This window comes from Plecotus auritus (assembly GCF_963455305.1).
Source record: "Plecotus auritus genome assembly, chromosome: 15".
Taxonomy (NCBI): domain Eukaryota; kingdom Metazoa; phylum Chordata; class Mammalia; order Chiroptera; family Vespertilionidae; genus Plecotus; species Plecotus auritus.
Genome location: NC_137781.1, coordinates 8,321,714 through 8,335,289, shown reverse-complemented (window position 1 = coordinate 8,335,289; position 13,576 = coordinate 8,321,714). Strand labels below are relative to the sequence as shown.

The following is a 13,576-nucleotide window of genomic DNA, read 5'->3' as shown; positions in this document are numbered from 1 at the left end:
TATATAGGACAGTATTTATTTGCACTTTCAATATAAAACATTCCACAGTTGATCAACAAAAGTGCATCAGACATTCCTTATTTGTTTAAAAAAAAACATCTATACCCCTTTTTCACCCATAATTAATATGAAAGGGTAATTTTCTCCCTCTAAACACTGTAAGGCAATTGTGATCTCATTGATCATCCTAAAAAAAAAAAAAAAAAAAAAGCACACCAGATCTTTCATGTTCTCTTGTAAAAGCCAAGCTAAACACCAACCACCCCACAACACAGGCACCTGGGTGTCCTTTCTTTATGATAGCAATAAGCAGGGCTTTTTAAAACTATTATTACATGCCCTTATGATTTCTCCTTCCTGATATTAATAGTACACGCCAAAATCGTCTCTGTAAGTGATGGTTGGGCTGGAAAAAGAAAGAACCTCTAATGCAGGGGTCCTCAGACTTTTTAAACAGGGGGCCAGTTCACTGTCCCTCACACCGTTGGAGGGCCGGACTATAGTTTAAAAAAAAAGCTATGAACGAATTCCTATGCGCACTGCGGGCCCAGGACGCGTCGGCTGCTAAGCAGGACAGGCAGCGGCACCCGGCGGGCCGGATAAATGTCCTCGGCGGGCCGCACGTGGCCCGCGGGCCGTAGTTTGAGGACGCCTGCTCTAATGCAAGTATTGATACCTTCCACAATGAAAACAAGAGATCATGGCTTTGCGTGACCTTCTCTAAGTATGGAATACAGCATTTTACACAACAGTTTCTTGGTTCATGCTTCAATTATGGGCCCTCCTGGTGCAGGTAATTAACCCAATTTGCATTGTAATCCATCTGTACAAATAAGGTCCACAAAACAGAATTCCTCATACAGAATCTCATGCACATAGGACATGCCGGCTGCTGGCTGCTGGCTGAACTTAGTCATTATCCGTTCTGGGTGCCTAGCAAACTCTACCTGTAACAAGCAATTTCTCCCATGGCCCATCGGGTATAAGAAAGAAGAAAAATGCCGAAACCGGTTTGGCTCAGTGGATAGAGCGTCGGACTGCGGACTCAAGGGTCCCGGGTTCGATTCCAGTCAAGGGCATGTACCTTGGTTGCGGGCACATCCCCAGTAGGGGGTGTGCAGGAGGCAGCTGATCGATGTTTCTCTCTCATCGATGTTTCTAGCTCTCTATCCCTCTCCCTTCCTCTCTGTAAAATATCAATAAAATATATTTTTTTTAAAAAAAGAAAGAAGAAAAAATGTCCCTCTCTTCAAAGTGTAGTTGGTATGTTCCGTTTCCTAAAAAAGCCGAAGAACTAGCTCCCTGAGAGTCCTATGTTACCACTGAAAGCCCAGAGAAGCAAGGAAGGCAAGCCCTAGCCGGTTTGGCTCCGTGGATAGAGCGTCGGGGCCTGCGGACCAAGGGTCCCGGGTTCGATTCCGATCAAGGGCGCGTACCTCGGTTGCAGGCTCCTCCCTGGCCCGGGCCCTGGTCAGGGCTCATGCAGGAGGCAACCCATCGATGTGATTCTCTCAATCCATGCTTCTCTCTGCCTTTCCCTCTCTCTTCCACTCTCCCTAAAAATCAAGGGGAAAATATCCTCGGGTGAGGATGAACAAAGAAAAGAAAGAAAAGAAAAGAAACGAAGGCGAAATTGTGGCGTCTAATTGGGTTTCTAATACAAGTCACTCCCATGGCCTTCCAACAATGAGAAGGGAGCAGGAGGCCAGGGTGATGTCACTTCACAACCATCCCCGGTGCAGACAGTAAAGGGTGACAGAGCCCAGAGCGCGGCCTGCTCTGTGCACGGAGACAGGCGGGAACATGGGAACGCGTCCATCTCCCCCGAGAGCCAGGCCACGGGGGCCGGCGCGCTTTCATCTCCCCACTTGTCTGCGATGGTATGTGGCGGGAAGGGGTGCTGGCAATTAAGGGGTGTCACCTCCAAGATGGATCGCTTGGAGAGAAAGGAGTGCCCCTTCTTCTTCTGGCTTGGGAGGAAACGACCGAGTGTTTACAATTTGTAAACAGTTCCTGTCTCGCTGGGTGTGTTACAGTTCCCAGAAGCGTGGCCTGTCATGTGTAACACGCAACAGAAGCCAGGAGGGCTGCGGGAGCGAGCCCTGTGATACAGCCTGTGTGTGCCGCTCCGAGAGCACATGTCAGTGGTGGAGGCTGACATACATGGAGACTGTAATGCATGTCAGTGGTGGAGACTGACATACATGTCAGTGGTGGAGGCTGACATACATAAGGGACTGTAAGACGGGTGCGAATGATGTGTGCTCTGGAGGTCTTCATGTTTAAACCCCCCTAGTTACAAATCTCTTAAAGAAGTGAGAGACAGCCCGGCCGGCGTGGCTCAGTGGTTGAGTGTCGACCTAGGAACCAGGAGGTCATGGTTGGATTCCCGGTCAGGGCACATGCCCAGGTTGTGGGCTCGATCCCCAGTAGGGGACATGCAGGATGCAGCAGATCCATGATTCTCTCTCATCATGGATGTCTCTATCTCTCAATAAAAACGTATTTTAAGGAAAAGAAGTGAGAGTGAGAAGATACAGAAGAGAACTGGAAAGTTCGCCCGTCTCAGACTGGCTGGGTGTGTTAAGCAGAAGAGGCATAAACAGTCCCATTTTCATTTTAGACGTATCCCTCTAGACCAGTGGTTCTCAACCTTCCTAATGCCGCAACCCTTTAACCCAGTTCCTCATGTTGTGGTGACCCCCAACCATAACATTATTTTCGTTGCCACTTCGTAACTGTAATTTTGCTACTGTTGATGAATCGTAATGTAAATAGCTGTGTTTTCTGATGGTCTTAGGCTCTACAGCAGCGGTTCTCAACCTGTGGGTCGTGACAGGTCGCCTAAGACCATCGGAAAACACGGATATTTACATTATGATTCATCAACAGTAGCAAAATTATAGTTATGAAGTGGCAACGAAAATAATGTTATGGTTGGGGGTCACCACAACATGAGGAATTGTATTAAAGGGTGGCGGCATTAGAAAGGTTGAGAACCACTGCTCTAGAAGATTCCACAGGAATGTGAAATTGAGGAAGCAAAAACAACCATGGCTGTGCTGAGGCTATTAAAGGCCTTATAATGTGGAACCTAATGAACAAAATAAACTGATGAACAAAACAGATCCAGAGACTTAGAAGCATGGAACAGCCTGTGGAATCTCAGAGGGAAGGCAGGGGAGGGTGGGGGGGGGCGGGTGGGAAGAGATCAACCAAAGAACTTGTATGCATATGTGTATAACCCACGGACACAGACAGTGGGGTGGAGAGGGCCTGGGGTGGGAGGTGGGCTAGATGAGGTTAATGGGGGGGGAGGGGACATATGTAATACTTTCAACAATAAACATTTTTAAAAATGAATAAATAAAGCCCCTATGAAGATACTACACTCAGAGGATCTCAAGAACAAATCTGCCCAGGAGACAATGGGGAGAGACGGAGCACAAGACCCTCAGTGTGGAACAGGCTGACACAATAGCTCCAAGACTCACCCCTCAGGGGTCCTAAAACTTTTTAAACGGGGGGCCAGTTCACTGTCCCTCAGACCGTTGGAGGGCCGGACTATAGTTTAAAAAAAAACAACTATGAACAAATTCCTATGCGCACTGCGGGCCCGGGATGAGTTGGCCGCTAAGCAGGACAGGCAGCGGCACCCGGCGGGCCGGATACATGTCCTCGGCGGGCCGCATGTGGCCCGCGGGCCGTAGTTTGAGGACGCCTGCTAGACGCTGTGGCTCCGCCGCAGTCATCCTCGCCTGGAAAGCCTAGGAGCGCAGCCCCGATGGCTCTGCCTCCAGGCCCTGAGATCGACCTGGAGACACCTGAAAGTCAGGTTTAACTCTGACAACCCACGCACGGGCTGAAGCTGCTACCTCTCGTTAACTGACCTCCGACTTCGCATTCACTGCCTTCTTGTTAGATGCTCTCCTTTACGAGGTGGGCCGAAGACCCGTGCTTCCAGTGATCGCTGTTGGGCAGTTTACTGTCCCATCCCTGGGTGGGTCATTTAAAAAGGGTTGGCCAGCCCTAACCCATTTGGCTCAGTGGATAGAGCGTCGGCCTGCGGACTCCAGGGTCCCAGGTTCGATTCCAGTCAAGGGCATGTACCTTGGTTGCAGGCACATCCCCAGTAGGAGGTGTGCAGGAGGCAGGTGATCGATGTTTCTCTCTCATCGATGTTCCTAACTCTCTATCCCTCTCCCTTCCTCTGTAAAAAATCAATAAAATATGTTTAAAAAATAAATAAATAAGATAAAAAGGGTTGGCCAACTGGAAAAAAATCTTCACTTTCAAGCCCTGGTTAATAAAATGTAGGCTAGTTCCTAGTACAGGTTTAAAATAATTTCATTAAACGGAAATTTTAATTTAAAACTGTGTTTCGCCTGGCCGGTGTGGCTCAGTGGTTGAGCATCAACCCAGGAACCAAAAGGTCACAGTTCAATTCCAGGTCAGGGCACATGTCCGGGCTGTGGGCTCAACGCCCAGTGGGGGGGTGTGCAGGAGGCAGCCGATCGATAATGTTTCTCTCTCATGGATGTTTCTATCTCTCTATCCCTCTCCCTTCCTCTCTCTTCCAAAATCAATGAAAACATGTTAATAAAAATTTTAAAAAAAGACTTGTTTCCTTTGGTGAGCCTTCCCAGCATGCACTTTGGCGTGGCTATCTCTGCTTCTAATGTTCAAGGAGCTGTGTCACACGGATGCCACACAACATCAATTCATCAAGAAGGAAGTTGCATCTGTGTGACCTTTTTTTTTTCTGAAAAAGGGCAATTTACTTAAAAAAAATATCTTACTACTTGATTTTGTTATTTTGCTATGAATGATCATTTTAACACCACAAATAAGGTTTACTCTGGAATCCCCTCCATTCGCTACCAATGGGCAAAACCATCTGCCTCTCTTGATTCATTTTAAGGCCCTTTGTGCCATGGAGCCGGTGTTTTTAAATTCGTTTCTATTTCCTGGGCATTTTATATTGGATCCTAACGGTAAAGATTTCCTCCTCCTCCTTCCCCTCCCCCTCAAGCATCCGAAAGGCTATGCCACGTCCCCCCCCCCATACCCACAGGTTCTGGGGGACTGGAAGTCCATTAAGCTAGTAGCATCGCATTTGGCATTTCACTTTTTTTCATTTTATTCCAGAAGGTTTGTCTGAAAGCGTAATGACAGCGGAAGCAGCGGCTTTGAGCGATTCTCCCAGGAGAAGGGAAAGGACAGATGTACACAGACGGAGAGCTGCACGCGCTGCCAGCAACAGCTGGGGAAGTGACAGGCTCTGACGCGGGCGGCCACCCCGCGGCGCGCAGGCCGGAGCCGGGAGGAGGAGCAATGTCACTTGATGTACGGGTGACTTCCCGGGTGACCCTCCGTCTACCTTCCCGACGCCAAGGAGAAGCACACCTTCGCCTGCAGCCAAGGACGGCCCCGCTGCCGCGACGCTATTTTATTTTTTTTAATATATTTTTATTGATTTCAAAGAGAAACAGAGAGTCAGAAACATCAATGATGAGCGAGAACCATGGATCAGCTGCCTCCTGCACACTCCGTACTGGGGATGGAGCCCACAACCCGGGCATGTGCCCTGGCTGGGAATCAAACCGTGACCTCCTGGTTCATAGGTCAGTGCGTCACCACTGAGCCACGCTGGCTGGGTCTACAGCTATGCTTTTTCCACTCTTTCAATTATTTCTTACATTTTGCCCCTTTTTTATCCTCATTTTTATAAATGAATGAAAAGAAACAAACAAATAGATATATCTTAGAAAGGGATAGCCTTTGTAAATGGTAAGAATATTAATATGCTGGCTACTCTATTGTACAAAAAATAAAAGCATTTGACACAACCTGGAAGGAAGCTATCTGCTGAGAACATGGAATTCCCGCCCTGGCCGGTGAGGCTCAGTGGGTAGAGTGTCGGACCTCGGACTGAAGGGTCCTGGGTTTGATTCCGGTCAAAGGCACGCACCTCGGTTTCAGGTTCCCCAGCCCTGGTCAGCGTGCGTGCAGGAGGCAACCAATCGCTGGGTCTCTCTCACATCGATGTTTCTCTCTGTCTCTCCCCCTCTCCTCCACTCTCTCTAAAAACCAATGGGAAAATATCCTTGGATAAGGATTAACAAAAAAAAAAAGGAATGCCCCCTCCCTGTCCTGTGGTCCCTGAGCCACTCACCTTGTCATCTTCGTCCTCCTCGTCATCGACTTCCGTGCTCTCCTGAAAGGAAGCCCACAGTTTGTTAATAAAATATCAGCGGAAATGACCAAAGGCAAACTAAACTCATTCACAGGAAAGAAAAATGTCTACAGCCCGAGCCGGTGTGGCTCAGTGGATAGAGCATCAGCCTGAGGACGGAAAGGCCCCAGGTTCGATTCCAGTCAAGGGCACATGCTCGGGTTGCGGGCTCGATCCCCAGGAGGGGGTGCGCAGGAGGCAGCTGATCCGTGATTCTCTCTCATCATTGATGTTTCTATCTCTCTCTCCCTCTCCCTTCCTCCCTGAAATCAATTAAAAAAAAAAAAAGAACAAGAAAAATGTCTACAGTCCTAGCCGGTGTGGCTCAGTGGATAGAGCATCAGCCTGCGGACCAAAGGGTTCCAGGTTCGATCCCGGTCCAGGGCACGTTCCTCAGTTGCTGGCTCCTCTCTGGCCCGGGCCCTGGTCAGGGCGGGTGTGCAGGAGGCAACCAATCGATGTGTCTCTCTCACATTGATATTTCTCTCTATCTCTCCCTCTCTCTAAAAATCAATGGAAAAATATCCTCGGGTGAGGATTAAGAAAGAAAGAAAAAACGTCTGCAGAACTGAAGCGCTCGTCTTTTTAAAATCCAGTATGTGAAAGCTCTCTGAACAAGAACGCTCTGAGAGTTCAGGGCACTGTGGCAACAGCGCACACACATGCCTCATCTCCATGAAACTTCGCTGTCGATACAGCCGTGAGGGAGTGGCCTTTGAAGGCACCCAGCTTGCAAGCGGCTCGCTGAGCTGAACTTTCCGTAAACAGTTCTGTTCTCCTGACAGATGAACCCACCGCTACGTTAAGGCTGAGAGGGAGAGAGAGAGGAAGGGAGAGGGAGAGAGAGAGGAACATTGATGACAGAGACCATGGATGACAGAGAAATATAGATCAGCTGCCTCCTGCATGTTCTCCGTTTGTGCTGGGTCCATTGATGAACCCACCGCGACGTTAAGGCTGAGAGGGAGAGAGAGAGGAAGGGAGAGGGAGAGAGAGAGGAACATTGATGACAGAGACCATGGATGACAGAGATACATAGATCAGCTGCCTCCTGCATGTTCTCCGTTTGTGCTGGGTTCGCTGGTACAGTCATTTCTCTGCTCCTCGGGGGCCGTTACGGGAACATTGGACAGTAGAAAGGCATTAGCCGGAATATCATCCACCTCAAGGGTAAGTTCCAGGTTTCTTTATGGTTTTACTGTTCTCCTTGGGCTTCGGGTTTGGGTGGGGGGGCAGGGGAGGGAAGGAATACAGGCCATGATCGGGACTAAAGGGTGCCCATCTTTAGTTTGTGGGGGGGGGGGGGTCACAGCACCGGCTGTTCTGCGAACAGGTTGGTTCAAATTCGTTTTCAAACCTGGTCTCTAGAACAGGTCTAATTTCAATCATACCACTGCAATATTTATTCATTTTTTAATTGATTTCAGAGAGGGAGGGAGGGGAGAGAGAGAGAAACATCAAGGCTGAGAGAGAATCATGGATTGGCCGCCTCCTGCACGTCCCCTCCTAGGGATGGAGCCTGCAACCCGGACACGTGCCCGGTATCTGGGAATCGAACTGTGACCTCCTGGTTCAGGAGTCCATGCTCAACCACTGAGCCACACCAGCCGGGCCAGAGATGATTTTTTTAAATCATGAGAACGTGCTAAGGGAAACTACGTGAACACGGTCCCCTTTTGCGTCTCGAAAAACCCATCGTGAAGCTGATCTGTTACCAAGTCTCAAGACCTCAGAATTTTGTGTAAAAACTGCTGCGTTTCTGAATCTGGAATGCCAGGAGTATGCCATAAAGAAAACCAACACATACACGTTCCTGCTCGCGGGGGGCAGCAGAGATGCCCGGGTACGCGAGGAGAGAGCGAGGGGAGAAGAGCTGGGGAAGAAGGAAGGGAGTGGAGGCCCGTGTCTCTGAGGGGAAGCCTTGCGGGCACGTTTGAGAATCACAGCAGAAACGTGGGCACAGGAATAGAGGGACGCATGCCCACCCAGGCTCGAGTTTCCCTGGGAGTCGGCAAGCCTCCGAGAACCCCCTGAGCCTTCGGGACGGAGGTGTTCGCTGCATGGGGAGCCCGGGTGGAGGGCCCGAGGCAGCCTCTGGCTCTGTGTCCCCAGGAGGGACTCTGCTCTCGTGGCTGACAACGTTCCTCACCGGAACCCGACGGAGTACCAGATGCGCACACGGACGCGTGCTGCTGGCAGGGGACAGATGACCGAGCACCACAGGCCGCTCCTGACTCTGAAGAAGCAGCCCAAGACTCAGGAACACAAGATGCTGGAGAACGGACCCCAGATGACATCTGATAGAAGATCGCTACTACAGCCCTGGCCAGTGTGGCTCAGTGGGCTGAGCGTCGTCTCATGCACCAAGAGGTTGCCGGTTCAATTCCAAGTCCAGGGCACGTGCCCGGGGTTGCAGGCTGGATCCCCAGGTATGGGGCATGCAGGAGGCAGCTGATCTATGTTTCTCTGTCATCAATGTTTCTCTCTCTCTCTCCCTCTCCCTCCCTCTCTCTCTTTCTCTCAAATCAGTAAAAACATATATTTCTAGCCCGGCTGGGGTGGCTCAGGGGTTGAGCATCGAACTATGAACTAGGAGGTCACGATTCAATTCCCAGTCAAGGCACATGCCCGAGTTGTGGGATCGATCCCCAGTGTGGGGTGTGCAGGAGGCATCCGATCCCTGGTTCTCTCTCATCATGGATGTTTCTATCTCTCTCTCCCTCTCGCTTCCTCTAGGAAATCAATAAAATATATATATATATTTTTTTAAAAAGATCTCTACGATCACACGGCCAGATGCGCCAGGTGGATCCTTCAGGATCAAACCAAAGGGACCGGGCCATGCTTCGGCGGCGGCGCGGCTTCTCATTGGTAACGCCTTTGTTTCTAGTCACACGTCAGCGTTATGGGATCGTGGCTTACCTGGCAGTCGTGGGTGCTGCTCCCCTTCCCTTTCGTGGGTTCGATGAGATTATAGGCGAAGAGCAGCAGGAGCGCCAGGGGGATCATGTACAGCTCGAAATTCCACACGGTGACCAAGAACACCTGGTGGGGAGAAAAGACCGAATCTCTGCTCGAGAACACGGGATGGGAACCATCTTCAGTGCCCACTCAGTGACCTCAGGGAATTAACCCCAGACTCTCACTACAGGAGCTTTTGGAAACAGTTACAAACAGGTTCACACGCACACGCACACACAGACAGACGCACACACAGACACACACACGTGCACGCGCAATGATTAACGCAGTTTTAGAATTGGTGGAATGGGGAAGAAGTGAATTGGCCAGGTACACTCTGGAACAGACGGATACAGCGGCCCCATACCCGGAAATGCCATTCCCCTATAGACCTACTCAGCTTTTTGCTCGTAGATGTATTGTACCAGAATGGAGGGACAGTCCTATGCAAAAACCACGGTCTCCAAGAGGCAGGCCACACACCAAATTTTGCCAACCATAAGGTTTACTGTCACGGGAGAGGGGATTACTTTTTTAACTGGTTTCCAATATTTTAAAATCCAAGTATTTCAGGTAAAAAAAAACTTCAGACTTTCAAAGTCTCTTTAAGAATCTTAAAATCATCACCCTGGCAGGTTTGGCTCAGTGGAGAGAGCATTGGCCTGCAGACCGAAGGGTCCCAGGTTCGATTCCGGTCAAGGGCACGAACCTTGGTTGCAGGCTCAATCCTCGGCCCTGGTTGGGGCAGGTGCGGAAGGCAACCAATCTGTGTGTCTCTCTCAGATTGATGTTTCTCTTCTCTCTCTCTCTCCTCCTCCTCCTCCTCCTCCTCCTCCTCCTCCTCCCCTCCTCCTCCTCCTCCCTTCTACTTTCTAAAAATCAATGGAAAAATATCTTTGGGTGAGGATTAACAACAACAAAAAATGAACAAATATATATATATATATATATATATATATATATATATATATATAATATATAATAACATTTAAAAATCTTAAAATCTTCCAATTTTTAGGCTGGATGGTCCCCAACTAAATGCTGGGCCAGGAATGCCTACATCAGACAAGCTATGCCCTTCACCTGCCCAGTTTCTCTCAGCCTCTGGATTTGGGATCCCTCCCACAGAAAGGACAAGCGAGAGCTTGGGTTTGAACCGAAGTGTCTATGCCACAACGGCCACCGGAAATAAGAACGCCATGAAGACACGGCCCTGCCTCCAAGTAACACACGGATTAGCAGGCCAACGAAGAAAAGCACACATGGTCATTATCTCAGGAGGCAGGAGTGAAATCTCGGCCACATTATTTCAAGACTTAACGCCCCACTTTCGTTTCAAACTCACAGGTGGTCCCAAAAGATGAACTACGGTAACTCGTGGTTATCAGCTGTCAGCTCGTAAGGGCTGAGAAAAAGTCACTCATGCCACTGATCAACTTAGAACAAATTAGAGACTTTCAGCCGCATTCTTCGAAGCAAGGAGTTTCTGCTGATTTTACTTCCCCCTTTTGTACGTACTATAGGACTAAAGAAAAAAAATGCTTCTAATCTGTATTCATACACAAGCTTCTTCCTACGTACATGATCTTCATTCTCTTTTGAATATGAAACGTTTATTAAAACCCCATGGTTTGTCCGGCCAGTGTGGTTCAGCTGGTTGGGTATCTTCCCATGTATCAAGAGTTCATCGGTTCGATTCCCAGTAAGGGCACATGCACCAGTTGTGGGCTCGATCCCCAGTAGGGGGCGTGCAGGAAGCAGCCAATCAATGATTCTCTCTCATCAATGTTTCTCTCTCTCCCTCTGCCTTCCTCTCTCTCTAATAAGAACCCAAATCAATGCAAACATATTTTTAAAAACCCCATGGTTTGCATCATGCTAACTGGCCACTCTCTACATTTCTTTTTTTTTTTTAAATATATTTTATTGATTTTTTACAGAGAGGAAGGAAGAGGGATAGAGTTAGAAACATCGATGAGAGAGAAACATCGACCAGCTGCCTCCTGCACACTTCCTACTGAGGATGTGCCCGCAACCAAGGTACATGCCCTTGACCGGAATCGAACCTGGGACCCTTCAGTCCGCAGGCCGACGCTCTAGCCACTGAGCCAAACCAGTCAGGGCCCTCTACATTTCTTGATGACTTTATGTAAATGGAGAAAGTCAACCGCTCATCTATGGCCCCATAATAACCCACACCACTCAGCAAGGCCGAGCTGCTAGTTGAAAAAGTAGAACAGCTCTCAACGAAATCAAGAGAGAAGGCATCTAATCTGTTGCAACTGTTGGCTCTTTGCCTCCTAAAATGGTCATAATTTCTGGTTGAGAATCAGACAATAAATTTCTCATGAAGTGTTTTTTGTTTTGTTTATTTGTTTGTTTTGCAGAAGCTGGTAATTGAGCAGTTGAAAGTCCGATTTGGGTAAATACATCTTCCAAAGCCATCAGCAAATTCTCTGCTCAGATTAAAGGAAGGCAGAAAAGAATCCTCACACATTTATTCCCCATAAAGCTGGGTATCTTGAAGAGGTCAAGACAAAAAAAAAAATTCCACTGAATGTACCAGGAAGCGTCTCACTCATTTCCGAAGCAGAATAGTGGGCACCATGGACACCCTCCGAGGTAGAAGACCAGTGGGGCTCTAATTGTCTGCTAAGTGGACAGAGCATTCTAGAAAAGTGTTCTCTGGCCCTAGCTGGTTTGGCTCAGTGGACAGATTGAGACTGAAGGGTCCCAGGTTCGATTCCAGTCAAGGGCACATACCCAGGTTGCAGGCTCGATCCCCGGTAGGAGGTGTGCAGGAGGCAGCCGATCAATGATTCACTCTCATCATTGATGTTTCTCTCTCTCCCTCTCTCTTCCTCTCAGAAATCAATAAAAATAAAAAAAACACATAAAAATAAAAGTGTCCTCTGACTTTGGGCTGCAATTGCGAATAAAAGCTTCAACTTAGCACATGAGGCTTTACTCCTTCGTGTTCGTAGAAAGACTGGATCAGAATGAATACCGCAAAAAATGCTCTGGGTGCCCTAGCCAGTTTGGCTCAGTGGATAGAACACTGGCCTGCGGATTGAAGGGTTCCGGGTTCAATTCCAGCCAAGGGCACATGCCCGGGTTGCAGGCTCGATCCCCAGTAGGGGGCGTGCAGGAAGCAGCCAATCAATGATTCTCTCTCATCAATGTTTCTCTCTCTCTCTCCCTTCCTCTCTGAAATCAATAAAATATATATATATATATCACGCTGGGTGATATAGAAAGTGTACCTAATTAGCATCGGTGCAGGAACCGAATAAAGCAGTCCACTATATTAAGTTACGCCGCTTACAGCTTTATTTCTGGCACGAAAAGGCACGGGGCTGCAATGAGTTTACATTACGCCCACAACAGCTCGGTACAGACTCCACCGAGCGCTGGAAACCAAGGAAGGTGCTTTAATCCGGGAGCCCTCCCTCCCGAAGTGATGAGTGAGCGGTGCTATTTAAAACAAAGTACAGCTCTTTCAGCAATCAGATCAGGAATATCTTGGATGGCCTCCAGTGACTCGGAGAGGCGACCCATTTGCATCATCGGAGAGAACACTGCCACTGAAAACAAGAAGGATGCCAAGGTTTGGATGGTCCTTTCCTTAAGAAACGCTTGGAGGGGTCCTGAATTTACTGTCCTCAGGACTCGCCCAAAAACGCTTTCCTGCAACGCCGAGACAACGCTATAAACCGGGAGAAACCAAAACACGGTCAAAAGCATGTATGCGTGTGCGCGCACACACTCACCCACACACACACACTCCCTCACGTACGCCATCAATGGATCACCAGAATAAAAGTTCAAATGCAGCCCTAGCCGGTTTGGCTCAGTGGATAAAGCATCGGCCTGCGGACTGAAGGGTCCCAGGTTCGATTCCGGTCAAGGGCATGGACCTTGGTTGCGGGCACATCCCCAGTGCGGAGTGTGCAGGAGGCAGCTGATGGATGTTTCTAACTCTCTCTCCCTCTCCCTTCCTCTCTGTAAAAACATCAATAAAATATATATATTTTTAAAAAGTTCAAATGCAAACCCAGCAACTACCCGTTCGCGTTTTGGCCCGTTCTGTTCAAAAAAATCTGTTGCACCATGAAAATAAATGAGCAACCAAAACTCATGTGAAAACAACCACGGCCAAAAAAAATCCCCGAAACAACAACGTTTCTAACTGTGAACCCCCAAAATGAAGAGTCTGATGACCCGCAGAGAAGAGAGCCTTCCCGCACTTTTTTCTCTAGGATCCAATCCATGCAAGCACGGAGGGGAAATATTGGCAAAGGCCCTTGAAAAACCAGGAGGCAGATGTTCAGGTAACCGCGACGCCAGGAAACGGTTTATTTTAATAAAGCTATTCTACGT

At 48.7% G+C, this 13,576-nt stretch overlaps 1 protein-coding gene across 3 annotated transcripts in view; it reads right to left on the bottom strand.

The window, feature by feature from the left end:
- MCTP2 (multiple C2 and transmembrane domain containing 2) overlaps positions 1-13,576 on the bottom strand; it is a gene marked incomplete at its 5' end in the record, with an annotated part of 124,303 nt that overhangs the window by 18,257 nt on the left and 92,470 nt on the right. Inside the window, 2 exons of one of the 3 annotated variants that reach the window (XM_080651715.1) lie at positions 6,176-6,217; positions 9,158-9,280. The exons of 1 other annotated variant lie outside the window; for it this stretch is intronic. In XM_080651715.1, the coding sequence (XP_080507841.1) occupies positions 6,176-6,217; positions 9,158-9,280 (165 nt within the window). The remainder of the gene's footprint in view (positions 1-6,175; positions 6,218-9,157; positions 9,281-13,576) is intronic. One more of the 3 variants, XM_080651716.1, reaches the window with a different exon arrangement.